Source organism: Debaryomyces hansenii (genome assembly GCF_000006445.2).
Source record: "Debaryomyces hansenii CBS767 chromosome F complete sequence".
Classification (NCBI taxonomy): Eukaryota; Fungi; Ascomycota; class Pichiomycetes; order Serinales; family Debaryomycetaceae; genus Debaryomyces; species Debaryomyces hansenii.
Genome location: NC_006048.2, coordinates 334,833 through 350,013, shown reverse-complemented (window position 1 = coordinate 350,013; position 15,181 = coordinate 334,833). Strand labels below are relative to the sequence as shown.

At 42.8% G+C, this 15,181-nt stretch overlaps 6 protein-coding genes across 6 annotated transcripts; 5 read left to right on the top strand and 1 right to left on the bottom strand. All coding sequences in view use genetic code 12, as the record gives it.

Annotated features, from left to right (window-relative positions):
• Positions 1 to 245: 245 nt before the first annotated feature.
• On the bottom strand, positions 246 to 1,700 carry DEHA2F03872g (DEHA2F03872p; the record flags this gene model as incomplete). Its single annotated transcript, XM_460535.1, has 1 exon — positions 246 to 1,700. The coding sequence occupies one exon, from the start codon at positions 1,698 to 1,700 to the stop codon at positions 246 to 248; it is 1,455 nt and encodes a 484-aa protein (XP_460535.2).
• Positions 1,701 to 3,244: 1,544 nt separating this feature from the next.
• DEHA2F03850g (DEHA2F03850p) lies at positions 3,245 to 4,897 on the top strand (the record flags this gene model as incomplete). Its single annotated transcript, XM_460534.1, has 1 exon — positions 3,245 to 4,897. The coding sequence occupies one exon, from the start codon at positions 3,245 to 3,247 to the stop codon at positions 4,895 to 4,897; it is 1,653 nt and encodes a 550-aa protein (XP_460534.2).
• Positions 4,898 to 5,909: 1,012 nt separating this feature from the next.
• Positions 5,910 to 7,286, top strand: DEHA2F03828g (DEHA2F03828p; the record flags this gene model as incomplete). The annotated part of the gene is made up of 1 exon (XM_460533.1): positions 5,910 to 7,286. The coding sequence occupies one exon, from the start codon at positions 5,910 to 5,912 to the stop codon at positions 7,284 to 7,286; it is 1,377 nt and encodes a 458-aa protein (XP_460533.1).
• Positions 7,287 to 7,962: 676 nt separating this feature from the next.
• Positions 7,963 to 11,070, top strand: DEHA2F03806g (DEHA2F03806p; the record flags this gene model as incomplete). Its single annotated transcript, XM_460532.1, has 1 exon — positions 7,963 to 11,070. The coding sequence occupies one exon, from the start codon at positions 7,963 to 7,965 to the stop codon at positions 11,068 to 11,070; it is 3,108 nt and encodes a 1,035-aa protein (XP_460532.2).
• Positions 11,071 to 11,331: 261 nt separating this feature from the next.
• On the top strand, positions 11,332 to 12,870 carry DEHA2F03784g (DEHA2F03784p; the record flags this gene model as incomplete). Its single annotated transcript, XM_460531.1, has 1 exon — positions 11,332 to 12,870. One exon carries the CDS (start codon positions 11,332 to 11,334, stop codon positions 12,868 to 12,870), a length of 1,539 nt encoding a protein of 512 aa, XP_460531.2.
• A 654-nt stretch (positions 12,871 to 13,524) lies between these two features.
• On the top strand, positions 13,525 to 15,171 carry DEHA2F03762g (DEHA2F03762p; the record flags this gene model as incomplete). The annotated part of the gene is made up of 1 exon (XM_460530.2): positions 13,525 to 15,171. One exon carries the CDS (start codon positions 13,525 to 13,527, stop codon positions 15,169 to 15,171), a length of 1,647 nt encoding a protein of 548 aa, XP_460530.2.
• Between the last annotated feature and the right edge of the window lie 10 nt (positions 15,172 to 15,181).

The window sequence follows — 15,181 nt, the reverse complement described above, 5'->3', positions numbered from 1 at the left end:
TGCTTGTTTGCGAAAAAGCATAGATCCTGATGTGTCCGTAAATGGTCAAGCTAATAAAGTAAGCTAAGAAAATATACTCGTAAAAGCATGATAAGTTCTCTACAGTTCTTCCCTACATCAAAATGTTACTATACCCAATATGTGTAATTCTTTATAAACCATGTAATTATAAATCATAAATAAAAATACTCGTGACAATAAAATGTCAATCTAGAGAAATAAATAAGTCTTCGATCGTAGCCCAATCAGTTAACCTTTTCTTTATCAAGGAATTCTTGTTGGAGGTCGAAGGTATTACCGTTAACGGCGTGGTCCTTAAGAATGGCGATTCTCATGTTCGCCAACATATTGTGGGCAGCATTAGAATGGGCGTAGACCATACCGTTGAAAGCCTTAGTGGCATCCTTACCCAATGAGACTCTAATCAATGCTTGACCACCAGGATGTTGCTTGATGAATTGCTTAACGTCGTGAACAATACCAGAAATAAGAATCAAGCCATCCTTCTTAGCTCTTGCAGTAAACTCTTCCTTATCCATAAGAGGCAATTCATTAAGCATGGTACCCCATTCCAACTTGGACTTCATTCTGTCCAACTTCTTTTGTTGCTGTTGGATCAAACCTTGTTCAATGGCATTTTGAGAAAATGTCTTTAAACCCCATGCTAATCCCAACTTGGATAACACCCAAATGGTGATCTTAGTTGGATCATATTGGTACCATATTAAAGCATTACGGTAATCCGATGGGAATTCGTGGTGGAAGTTGTGGTAACCTTCACCAAAGGTGACCAATGCAGTGATAACATTATCTCTAGGGGTTCTTCTATCGTCGAATGGTTGACTTCCAATCCAGTGTGCTAACGAATTGATAGCAAATGTGGCTTGTTGAATGAAGAAAGATCTGATGATTCCTCCGTAGACGAATCCACCCCAATAATCACCCCATCCTAATCCAGCAATCAAAGTTGGAAGCACAAGGGCCATGAAAATCATTATTACGAGATAATGACGGTGTTGGAAGTTAACCACCCAGTCACCGGTCAAGTCAGAAATATCCGCTCTGGCTCTGTTCTTAGGGTTGGCCTTAATCAACAACCATCCCATGTGCGAGTACCATAACCCTTGTCTGGCATCATATGGATCTCTAGCGGTATCGGTGTATCTGTGGTGCACTCTGTGCGAGTGGCCCCACCATTTAATGGAACCTTCAACCGCACCTGCACCAAAAAGAGCAAAGAAAATCTTGACTGGTACTGCTGCGTCGTACGCCTTGTGAGAGTACAATCTATGGTATCCAGCCGTGATCGACAAACCCGACAAAATGTAAAGTATCACTCCCATTACTGCCGTCTTAAGTTGTGGTGGGTGTCTCAATGCACACACAAACCCAACGGTAGGAACAAGAACTACCAAAATCAAATTCAACCAGTTAATGTGTTCCGACCAATTTGACCAAGTCCATGGCTGGTCCGAAATATGGGTCATTTTGGTCCACTTTTCCTTGTCTTTTCTATCCTTTTCTGCCAACGACAGTTCAGAGTCCTTGGTGATTTCGTCTGCGGTGACATCCACCAATGACTTGGTACCCATCAAACGTCCACCCAAACCAGCTGCGACAACTCTTGGGTTTTTCTTATTAGTACCTGCTGCTAAAGCATTAAGCGACGTAACGTCCGCTACTTCAACTTTATCTGACATGGCTACCAATGATTTGAATTCAAAGTATTAGTACAATATATTATGTTAAAATATACCTAAACCAACTAGTTAGAGTGAATGCAGAAAGAGATTTTTTTTTCAGACATAATAGTTTATCTATATATATAAGCCAACAGAAACAGAAACGGTAATAATGAACCATTTTGTTGGGTGCGATAGATGAGGTCGTGGAAATGCGCCATCTTTAATAAGCGAGCAACGACTGTGAGGCCGAGCAAGATTAGGGGCAATGGTGCTTAGATAACAGGCTGGGTGTATGTAGGTGTATAGAAGGTATAGAAGGTCTATATAGGGTATATGGGAGAGATATGTAACGTATATGGAAGGTGGTGAGAGAATGGTAGAACTAGAGATGGAAAACAGGTATGTGTATGAATGTGTAGGACGAATGGATAGGGAACAACCGAATGGGCCAACAAGGCGGATGTCGTTTAGTATAGGTGTATGGATGTTAAAGGCGGTTGTGAGCATCTGATGAATACATTTTAGTTGGGCCATGGGCAGATCTCAGTCTTGTCACCAGGTGGGTGGGCAGCATATGGCTACCAAATGTGTTATCAGATCTGAGGCGAGTAGTTACATCATATAAGATTGATAGGACGAAATATAAAAAGCAACCGAGGAAAATGACGTGGTAAAACCTTGGGTCATTAAAGGTTGGTGATTAGGGTGGTCTTCAAGGGTGGTGCACGGATGCGGATTCAACCATTAGAAGAGAGAGTAGCAGATTGTAGTAAATGTAGAGTGACTAAATTTCCCGAAACGGAAAGGATGTCGAGCAACAATTTTTTGCTGCATTGCACATCCAGTGTAAGACGACCCACAATTCAATTAGCCTGGATTATCTGGCACATTGATATAATATCGGACTTGCCCACGGACTAACACCGGCCTTCAAAGTGCGTCGTACTGGGTTTGTGATCCTACAATTGTTATGAGATAGATGGCCTTGTTCGCACTGCGTAATGCCAGATATTTGGCCGATTCACAATTCCTTCCATATCCATGCGACGCCTACCAATAGCCAATTGACACCAATTGACACCAATTCTTTACTACGTGATCTCTCCTGTGATAAAATCTCCCATATTACTACCATGTTAGCCCTTTACGTCCCAGATCACATCTCTCCCACCTAGTCCAAGTAGCCTTCAATTCCGACAACTACAAAAACACAATTGGATCCCACAATTGGGCTACAAGTCCCACAATAACCCCAATACCACCCTCTCCGATATAGCTGCACGCGAGACTCTCATTAATCATCCTGATGTGTCAAATACTTCATTGTTTAGTGGTTAACTCCATCTCCACAAGAGGTGACACAAAACCCACAGGGTTCATTATACGCGAGCACCAGATTTTTCAAGAGCAATATCAGGTCATACCCCATTTATTCGTATATAGTAGTATCATATTTTATCCAAAATCTTCAAACTACTCATTTTGTTTTGATTTTCATAGTTCAATACACTAGGAACACATACACCCAATTGAATTAAAATAGGCGATAGTAATATATAATGTCCAATTCATTTTCGTTCCAGAGGCAAAATCCTGGGTCACCCTTACAACAGCATTCGCCAATTCACAATATTAATACTGGCGGCAATTCTAATAGTGTCAGTAATCAAAGTAATAACCATCCACAGACTCCAGGTCATCATGTTCCATCTAGAAAGCCATCGATTGTGGAGATGTTGAGTTCTCCACCTCCGCTTCCCAATACTCCAGACCAGGAGGATATCCATTCGTTCAGTTTGAGCAGAAATACGTCTGTGAGCTCGCGGGCGTCGTCGATTTATGGAAACGTGAACGGTGGCACGTCTAAGGGGTCAATTGTGGGCGTAGACTGGGCAGAAATCCCGTTGGTGGAGTTGACGGAGTCGAACAAGTTGGTTTCGATCAACTCGGGGTTTTCGGTCCAGAAGGCGTTTGAGACGTTGATGGAGCACAATTTGACGAGTGTACCGGTGTCGTTGTCCAAGACGGATTCGACCGACCTTACTAACTGTTTGACATTCGATTACAGCGACGTGAATACCTATCTTTTGTTAATTATGAATAAGATCAATTTGAATGATTTGTCGATCTACGAAGGAGGCGACGATGTCTTATCGAACCAGCAGAAGGACCTGATCACCAAGTCGATCAATAAAGCTAAGAAGGGTGAAGAGGTGCCAGTGGACTTCATTGTCAAGTTGCACCCAAAAAACCCGTTTGTGAAATTCAGCGAGCAAGACACCTTATACAAGGCGATGGAGTCATTGGGTAATGGGGTTCACAGAGTTGCCATAACCAATATGAATGGCACCAAGATTACGGGTATTTTATCGCAGAGAAGATTGATTAAATACATGTGGGAGAATGCCCGGAGATTTCCATCGTTGGATTTCTATATTAATTCGACCTTACAGGACTTGAAAATTGGATCAAATAACCCCATCACGATATACGAAGATCAATTATTAATCGAAGCTTTATTAAAGATGTTCACCGAGAGAGTTACGTCGTTAGCAGTGGTCGACAAGACAATGGCGTTAATTGGAAACATTTCAATTGTCGATGTGAAAAATGTTACCAGTTCTAAGAATTCGCACTTGTTATTCAAATCGGTTTTGGGATTTATTGGTTACAATTTGACCCAGAAGGGTATCGAAGAAGGGCAGGATCAATTCCCTATCTTTCATGTTAATAATCAATCGTCATTAGGCCGGGTTATTGCAAAGTTAGTCGCTACAAAATCCCATAGGCTATGGGTTGTTGAGAACAGAGGTTCAGTTCACCATGGCTCCGTGAGTTCGACATCAAGTTCCAATTCCAACTCCAACTCAAAATCGGTCACTCAATCACCCAAGGCATCGCCTTCTACCATTGAGAGTACATTAAATCAACTGGTGTCTACTCCTAGCAACGTGCAGAACATTCCCCCAGGCAGCGAGCCAGGTGGATTGCCAGGTAAATTAGTAGGGGTTGTAACGTTGACCGATATCTTGGGCTTGTTTGCGTCGTCAAAGTCAAATAAGAAGATCGACCCACAGTTTGCTAGGAACCAGAGAAGAAGATCGTCGACTTCGACTACCAGATCGAGCTTTGAAGGCTCAAGCGCAGGCCAGGATCTTTTCAGAAAATCATATACCACAAGTGCTCCTGCTAAGACTGAAGGCAAAAGATAAATAGACATGGCGCATGCTATTTGCCACTCTTCATTCATTAGTTAGTCTTATATATATCCGAACTTGGTACATACATTTTTTTAAAAACCGGTGCGTTCTATTTTGAATACGAACCGGCCTTTGATCACGCTCTACTCAATATAAATAGTCTTATGTTACTGCCAGCCTCAATTGGTTATTGTAGCTTAGAATCCAACCATATATATCTCTTGTCCATCTGCACTCTTATCGTGGTTCGAAACATCTCACTTTCATCTACAATGTTGCATACGCAGCAATCGCAACCAAAATTCACGTCTGACTACACTTTTGACTCACCCTCTAACTAACTCCCTCCACAACATATCTCGTCACTCCAAAGCTTGCTCCCCCCTACCAAGCCTACTCCCCAGTAATAAACTTTCTGACTCATTCGATAAACCTTATTTCTTCAGACTTGCACTCTCTAATTACATTGACTCATGTATATTCTACCCATCGACATCTACTGATTCATTCTTTCTATACCCGATGATACCTATTGACTCACATCCTCTGGAATATACCAGGAATTGGTCACCTGTACTACGCAATTGACCGCCCCCGTCTCCGTCAATGACTCTCGGACAGCGTAATGATGGCAAAAACACTGCGACCCGTCTCCCCAGAACTTTTTCACAGCCATTATTATAACATAGATCGGTATACTTATGGACCTAAAACTCCCTCTCATGGTCCCAAACTTTCAAGATCATCCTCTTAATGGGTATGACCTCCACATCTATCTATTGCTTTTATTTCTACAGTTATCCGCTAAACAATAGTACTAATATTGCTATATGCGTAGATGAGAGAACAAATCAGCGTACTTTTCAGAACCAGTGAGAAATTTTTTTAGGAAAAATTTTCTATGCGTCTCATCTCTGTTACCTTGTGGGATCTTATATAAGGATCAGGAGTATCCCTGATTTTTAAATTACAATTAGAAAATTTTTTTTCCACAAACATATATTTTATATATTAATTAATCAAAATGGGTAAAGAAAAGACTCACGTTAATCTCGTTGTCATTGGTCACGTCGATTCCGGTAAATCTACTACCACCGGTCACTTAATTTACAAGTGTGGTGGTATCGATAAGAGAACTATTGAAAAGTTCGAAAAGGAAGCCGCCGAATTAGGTAAGGGTTCTTTCAAGTACGCTTGGGTTTTAGACAAGTTAAAGGCTGAAAGAGAAAGAGGTATCACCATTGATATCGCTTTATGGAAGTTCGAAACTCCAAAGTTCCACGTCACTATTATTGATGCTCCAGGTCACAGAGATTTCATCAAGAATATGATTACTGGTACTTCTCAAGCTGATTGTGCTATTTTGATTATTGCTGGTGGTATTGGTGAATTCGAAGCCGGTATCTCTAAGGATGGTCAAACCAGAGAACACGCTTTATTAGCTTACACCTTAGGTGTTAAGCAATTGATTGTTGCTATCAACAAGATGGACTCTGTCAAATGGGACAAGAACAGATACGACGAAATTGTCAAGGAATGTTCCAACTTCGTCAAGAAGGTCGGTTTCAACCCAAAGAGTGTTCCATTCGTCCCAATCTCTGGTTGGAACGGTGACAACATGATTGAAGCATCTCCAAACTGTCCATGGTACAAGGGTTGGGAAAAGGAAACCAAGGCTGGTAAGTCCTCTGGTAAGACTTTGTTAGAAGCTATTGATGCCATTGAACCACCAAGCAGACCAACTGATAAGCCATTGAGATTACCATTGCAAGATGTCTACAAGATTGGTGGTATTGGAACTGTGCCAGTCGGTAGAGTTGAAACCGGTATCATCAAGGCCGGTATGGTTGTCACCTTTGCCCCAGCTGGTGTTACCACTGAAGTTAAGTCCGTTGAAATGCATCACGAACAATTAACCGAAGGTGTTCCAGGTGACAATGTTGGTTTCAACGTCAAGAATGTTTCCGTTAAGGAAATTAGAAGAGGTAACGTCTGTGGTGACTCCAAGAACGACACTCCAAAGGGTTGTGATTCTTTCGCCGCTCAAGTTATTGTCTTGAACCACCCAGGTCAAATCTCCTCTGGTTACTCTCCAGTCTTAGATTGTCACACTGCTCACATTGCCTGTAAGTTCGACACCTTAATCGAAAAGATTGACAGAAGAACTGGTAAGAAGTTAGAAGACAACCCTAAGTTCATCAAGTCTGGTGACGCCGCTATTGTCAAGATGGTTCCATCTAAGCCAATGTGTGTTGAAGCTTTCACTGACTACCCACCATTAGGTAGATTCGCTGTCAGAGATATGAGACAAACTGTTGCCGTCGGTGTTATCAAGTCTGTTGAAAAGTCTGACAAGGCTGGTAAGGTTACCAAGGCTGCTCAAAAGGCTGCTAAGAAATAAGCTCCTTAAACGTATTTGGGAAAGTCTACTTGAATTTAATACCACAAATTTTGAGTTCTTTTTCCTACGGTTTAAATTTGGTTTATTTTGTAAGTAATTTTATAGTTCAATGTTTAATAGGTGTTTAATTTTGTCCTATCGTAGTAATTAATTAGATTCTAATCGCTTCCTCTATCCGTGCTACTGTATACTGCAATGCCATCTCTGATTTGTGCCGGATATATCGTGAAAATTTTCCTTATCATTCTACATGTGATTGTTCGGCGCAACATCTCGAGTCAATAATCTGATAAGAACAACAATTGTTAATTAGTACGTTAAAATATTAATATGTTAGTCTCACATCATTTCTAAAGTGGCTACTGGCCCTTCATATGTATGGCATTAAAAATGATAGGTTTTTTATGTTTTGTAAAGAGACGGATTTCTAATTTATGAATATTGCCGAGTCAGATTCTGGGGAAATCCGAGTCGCAAAAAACACCGTGTATAAATATTTTCATTGACTCTGATCTCCAACAACGCTTGTATTGGCCTATGAAGTATTTAAACCATGTAGAATCCTTATAAAAAGTGTTTGAATGGGTTTTATCATCATTCATCTTTGGTTCAATAGATACAATCATAGATTAATTTTTTTTTGTTTTAAACTGCAAAAAAATAATAGACAAGAAGGATGATTTCAAGAGTTGTTGCAAGATCAGCTCGTGCTAATAGATTGTCTACATTGACTAGATCTGTTCCAAGGGCATACAACTTGAATTTGAAGCTTGCCGCTAGTAACAGATTTTTAGCTTCCAAGGCAGATACTTCATCCGCTGACTATGAGAAGGTTTATGATCCAAGCGCCAAAACTGTCTCTTTAGGCAATTTGGACACCTTTGCTAGACGTCATCTTGGTCCTACACCAGAAAATGTCAAGACCATGTTGTCAGCTTTGGGATACAAGGATTTGGACGAATTCTTAAGTAAGGCTATCCCAGAACATGTTTTATACAAGAGAGCATTACAAATTCAACCACAACAAGGGTTCACCGAGCTGGAAATGTTAGAACATTTACATAACTTGGCCAATAAGAACAAAATTGTCAAGTCTTTTATTGGTAAGGGTTATGCTGGTACTAAGGTTCCACCAGTGATCCAAAGAAACTTATTGGAATCACCAGAATGGTATACTTCTTATACTCCATACCAACCAGAAATCTCGCAAGGTAGATTAGAATCATTATTAAACTACCAAACCATGGTTACTTCCTTAACTGGTTTAAATATGGCTAATGCTTCATTATTGGATGAAGGTACCGCTGCAGGTGAAGCCATGTCCTTATCATTCCACAGTTTGAAGGGCAAAAGAGGTAAATATGCGGTTGATACTAACCTCCACCCTCAGACTTTAGATGTTATGAAATCTAGAGCCGAAAATATCGGAGTAGAAATTGTCGAATTACCATTATCTACTCAAGAAGGTCTTGAAGAATTAGAGAGGATTGCTTCTGATTCGTGCGGTGCCTTAGTTCAATACCCAGGTACTGATGGTTCGCTTAACAACTACACTAAAGTTGGTGAGATTGTTCATGCTCACAAGGGTCTTTTCGCCATGGCTACTGATTTATTAGCTTTGACTTTAATCAAATCACCAGCAGAATTTAATGCCGACATTGCATTGGGTACTTCTCAAAGATTCGGTGTTCCATTCGGTTACGGTGGTCCACACGCTGCATTTTTCGCAACCAACATGAAATACTCTCGTAAAATTCCAGGCAGAATTGTTGGTTTATCAAAGGATAGATTAGGTAAACCTGCCTTGAGATTAGCGTTACAAACCAGAGAACAGCATATTAAGCGTGAAAAGGCTACCTCTAATATTTGTACTGCTCAAGCTTTATTAGCTAACATGGCTGCCATGTATGCTGTTTACCATGGACCAAAGGGATTGAAAGACATTGCTTCTAGAGTTTACGGTTACACTACTGTTTTAGCTAATGAAATCTCCAACAATTCTCAACACGAGATTGTCAACGATAAATGGTTTGATACCTTAACTGTTAAGTTGGGTGGTGGTGTTAAGTCTGACGAAATCTTGAACAAGGCTCTTAACGAGTATAATATCAATTTATTCAAGGCAGGCGAAGATAAGGTCTCCTTGTGTTTGGATGAAACTGTCGAAGAAAAGGACTTGATTGCATTGGTGGATGTTTTCACAGGCAACGATCTGTTCAGCACATCGTCAATCTCAGAATTACCAAAATTACCAACCGAGTTATTGAGAACCGACGAAATCTTAGCTCATCCAGTTTTCAACACCCATCGTTCTGAAACTTCCATGTTACGTTACTTGCATTTATTGCAAAGTAGAGATTTATCTTTGGCTAATTCCATGATCCCATTAGGTTCATGTACTATGAAATTGAATGCCACCGTTGAAATGCAAACTTTATCTATGCCAGGTTTCAATCAAATACATCCATTTGCTCCGTTAAACCAGGCTCAAGGTTACAAGGAATTAGTCGACGAATTCGAAAAAGATTTAAATGACATCACTGGTTTTGATGCTACTACCAATATGCCAAATTCTGGTGCTCAAGGTGAATACACTGGTTTATCATTAATCAGACAATATCATAAATCCAAGGGTGAATACGAACAAAGAAACATTTGTCTTATTCCAGTTAGTGCTCACGGTACTAACCCAGCCTCTGCTGCTATGTGTGGATTAAAGGTTGTTCCAGTCAAGTGTTTGAATAACGGTTCTATTGATGTAGATGACTTGAAAGTGAAGGCCGAAAAGCACGCTGAAAATCTTTGTTCTATCATGATCACATACCCATCTACTTACGGTTTATTCGAGCCAGGTATCAAGACTGCAATTGACCTTGTGCACAACAACGGTGGTTTAGTGTACTTGGATGGTGCTAACATGAACGCCCAAGTTGGTTTGACTTCGCCAGGTGACTTAGGTGCAGATGTCTGTCACTTGAACATTCACAAGACCTTTGCATTATCCCACGGTGGTGGTGGTCCAGGTCAAGCCCCAGTATGTGTGAAGGAACACTTAAAGCCATTCTTACCAAAGCATCACTTCTTAGACACTCCTCATTCCACTAATGAATCCATCCAAGCCGTTAACTCTGCTCCATACGGTTCTGCTTCAGTTATCCCAGTTTCCTACTCGTACATCAAGATGTTGGGTGCCAAGGCCTTACCACACGTTTCGTCTATTGCCATGTTGAACGCTAACTACATGTTAGAAAAGTTGAAGGACGACTACCAAATTATGTTCGTCGACCATAGTGCCTCCACCGACGAGGGATTGAAGCACTGTGCTCACGAGTTCATCTTGGACTTGAGAGAATTCAAGGCTGTTGGTGTTGAAGCCATCGATGTTGCCAAGAGATTACAAGATTACGGCTTCCATGCCCCTACCATGTCTTTCCCAGTGGCCGGTACATTGATGATTGAACCAACCGAATCTGAAAACTTGGAAGAATTGGACAGATTCATCAACTCCTTATTGTCCATCAGAAAGGAAATCAATGCCATGGCCAATAAAGAACCATTAGGCCAAGTATTGAAGAATGCTCCTCATTCGTTGAATGATATCGTCTCCACTTCCCAAGCCGACTGGGAAGCCAGAGGCTACACTAGAGAACAGGCTGCATACCCATTGCCCTTCTTGAAGGAATCTAAGTGCTGGCCTTCCGTTTCCAGAGTAGACGATACTTACGGTGACATGAACTTGATGTGCACTTGTCCATCAGTTGAAGAGGTTGCCGCAGACCAATAAGCGTGGCTTTTGGGTTATGCATTTCTAGTCGTTTAAAGTCTTACACACATATATTTATAGGTTATACATATATACTATACAGTTAATATCAAGTTATTCTAATGAATACGAGTCAATGATAGTAATAATAATAATTGATCACATGATCCCGCTTTTTCACATTTCAGACTTTAGAGGGTCTCGGTGATATTGGAAGCAAGGTTGAGTAAATTTGATAACAGATAACCACAGAAGTATACTAGAGAATAGGCATAGGTGGATATGGAGTGGCAGAATCCAACTAAATACAAACGAAGTTCTGTTTCTATGGGGATGCCGTATTCGCAAGGAGGATACGGGCTTTCTTATACCAGTCCACAACAACAACAAAGGACGCAATTCTATAGCGGTCGACATGCGCTACTACCACCCAGCTCGAATGGGAACAACAGGGGATTAGCTAACGAAGGAGGGTCGGGTGTTCTTGATCGCCATAGCTACTATTTTTCTCCCGATCCATTATATTGCTCAGACTGGACATATTTAAATGGCGGAGAGATGGATTGCATTGCATTGAGCTCGTATAAGGAAGGGTTCTCCAACAAGATACTGGTTGTTCATGGAGTAGGCTACGGACGAGAAGCTACGTGTGCGGGCAATGGCGATATGGATGACGATGATGTCACGATGGGGTCGCCCACGTCAAGCGCTTACCAGGATGATGCGATCGAGGGGTTTGATTTCCACAAGGTGGCAGAGGTATCGGTAGATTACCCTGTCACTAACTTGCAGTGGGATCCGTCGATGCTCAGAATGGGAAATGGGGTGTCTGAGCGGTTGGGCGCATCGCTGGAAGTGTTGAGACTCTACAAGGTGGATCACGAAGCACTCGATAAGAATAGCGACTACAAATTGACCCAGACGCATATTCTTGCCAATAACACGGCGACTGCATCGTCGTCGACGTCTTCGTCCGCTCAGTCGAATACCGGTGCATCGGGAAGCGCAAGTGAAGACATGAACACTTTTCCACCCGTCACTTCATTTGACTGGAACAAGGTCGACCCCAACCTCATCATAACGTCTTCTGTCGATACGACATGCACGGTATGGGACTTGAATCGATCGAGCCTCACTGCAGACCCCAGTTCAGACCTGGGCGCCGCCACAGACACGGCCACTGTCAAGACCCAGCTCATCGCCCACGACTCGGAGGTGTTCGACGTCAAGTTCATCCACAACTCGACCAATGTGTTTGCGTCGGTAGGAAACGATGGGTCGATGCGTGTGTTTGACTTGAGGTCGTTGGAGCATTCGACCATCATCTACGAGCCGTCGCACCCACCGACATCTGCGCTGACCCTAACAACACCTCACCACAACTCGCGGGCGCTTCTCAAGCTCTCGGCGTCCAACATCGACCAGAATTACTTGGCCACCATCGGCGTCAACTCAAACCAGGTAATAATCATCGACATGCGAATGCCCGGACTCCCAGTGGCGGCGCTCGATGGATCATTGGGCGGAGCCAACACCGCAGCCATCAACTCAATCCAATGGCACCCGTCTTCCAACTATCTTCTCACCGGCGGCGACGACTGTCAGGCCCTTGTGTGGGATTGTAACAACATCCGCCATCCCGGTGCCCCAAAAACCCCGTCGTCGGCCTCGTCACACCCACCCGAGTTCACCTCACTCGTCGAGTCGCCCGTGCTAGCCTACAGCGACGACCTCGAGGTCAACAACGTGTGTTGGCGCCGTGACCAAGGTGACTGGATGGGTGTTGTCAGCGGCAAGGGCTTCCAGGCCGTTCTGATATGAATACACCCAATTCTACACACCCTTGTGTCCTTTTTTGCACCAATTGCACCACTTGCACCCAATCCAGCCGCCTGCACAATTGTACCACCCCCTTGCGCGAATCCCGCCTGGAAAATCTACTCCCACACAGTACAACCATCGTTCCTTTCAACACTCACCTCCTGACACCACCAATGCTTACTTATTCACTCCAATTGGGCCCCAAATCTCCATTTGTTCCAAAAATATCTTCGTTTTTCAATTAAACTACCGTATATAGAGCCTCATGACGCACAGAACAATCATCCTTAAATTTGGTAACTGCACGTATTCCCATCTGTTGACGAAAAATAGTTCTGTGCAGGAGGCCAAATCATTAATTTACTACCCTTAATAGTTATAAATAAATTAATATAAAATGGAAAATAATTATATATTCTACAATAGATCGTGATCGTTTGAACAATATTGGTAAATATTGGATAGGCTCTAGTGAAAGCATAGGTATCACAGGATCCAGAGAAACTCTTAGGATTAATTTTGGTTGAGATTTGGGATTACAAGAACCAAATTAGGCAAAACAGTAGATCCAGGTTGAAAAACGTGCCTTTTTAGCTAGCGGCGGTATATTGGCAAATTCAGGCCAGAAAAGAGAAGATTAGGCTATTAGACGGTATGACATACGTTGAGAGCATGATGGGTAATGTGCGGGACATATTTCGAAGGGCGGACGAAGATACTGGGAACGGAGGAGGATTGCAAGATGACGGGGGGTTTAATGCAACGTCGAGCCTGAGTTCGAGCAGGGGGCCGACGTCAAGTTCGGGGGACGATGGGCCCACGGGAGGATCGAGTTTGACGAGCGACAATTCGGAGACGATAGGGCCTACGAGTGATGGGAGTGAGACGGTGAGTGAGACGAGCGGTCCAACTAGTGGCCCGGCAAGTGCCACTAGTTCGGATATTACGAGTGAGAGTTCTAGTGAGAACTCGAGTAGTAGCTCGTCGAGTTCTGACACTTCTAGTTCTGACACTTCGAGTTCTGAAACTTCGCGTTCTAGTTCTTCTAGATCTTCGAGTTCCAGCTCGGTCAGTTCGAGTTCTGTTAGATCCAGCTCCTCGCGTTCCAGTTCTAGATCTTTAAGCTCGTCGAATAATCCCAGTTCGTCGAGTTTTATCTCATCGAGCTCCAGTTCCTCAGCTTCGCCGAGCTCGAGTTTTTTGACATCGAGTTCGATCCCCTTCTCGTCGAGTGAATCCAGCTCGTCGCACTCTTCATCACAAGAGCGTTCCAGCCTGTCTGTGACCTTGTCATCGTCGTCTTCTTCGCCTTCAAGCACTCCAAGCCAGGCGTCGCTGACCTCACACTCGGAATCATCCACGCGGGCCAGCTCTTCAAGAAGCTCTTCAAGAAGCTCTTCAAGAAGCTCCTCATCGCACACACAATCATCATCTTCTCCTTCATCATCCTCTGACAGAACATCCTCTGATAGAACATCCTCTGATAGAACATCATCATCTCATGTAACACCTACATCATCACTGTCATTCTCCTCATACTACACGACTATCGAAGATTCCGGCACTACAATAACTTCATTGGTCACAGTGCCCACGTCGGCGGCAAATGATCAAACTGACACCCCCAGCTCCACATCGGAAAAGAACGCCAAATTGATTGGTGGTTTGGTCGGATCTATTGGGGGTACCATTGTCATTGGGCTCCTTGTTGCATTATTCTTATTTTTGAAGAAAAGAAAGAAGGTCACAAACCAATCGCCAGACTTCAACGATAATACTTCTGGTGATTCGGACTCGTATAAAGACAAATCGGGGTTCAAAAAGTTATTCTCATCTAAGAATACTAACACCTACGGTGGTGTTGCTGGCGTGACAGATATCGAAAGACAGAATAACACTCCTGTGATCCAGGCCGATGATGAGAGCAATGAAGAAAGCGATGACTTCGTATATCGTGGTGTCACGAATAATAATAACCTCGACAGTATATTCAGGTCAACTGCATCCAACTCATCGGGCCAGAATACGGCCGCCGGCGGTAGTGCAAACCAAAGTGCCAACCACACTCGTATGAATTCAATCGGTCACGCATTGGATATACCTTATGAGACTCGAGAGTCCGAAGAGCATGATCCTTTTGCAAGCCATACTCGAATAAACTCCGACGGAACGGACAACTTCAGTCCATCTGACTATGACATAGATCAGAATGACTTGGTTCCTGCTGATCGGAGTAATATCTTTGGCGAGGAAAGTCATAGTAATAATTCTCGTTCGAGATTCCACGAGGAAATTATTTGATCTTTATATT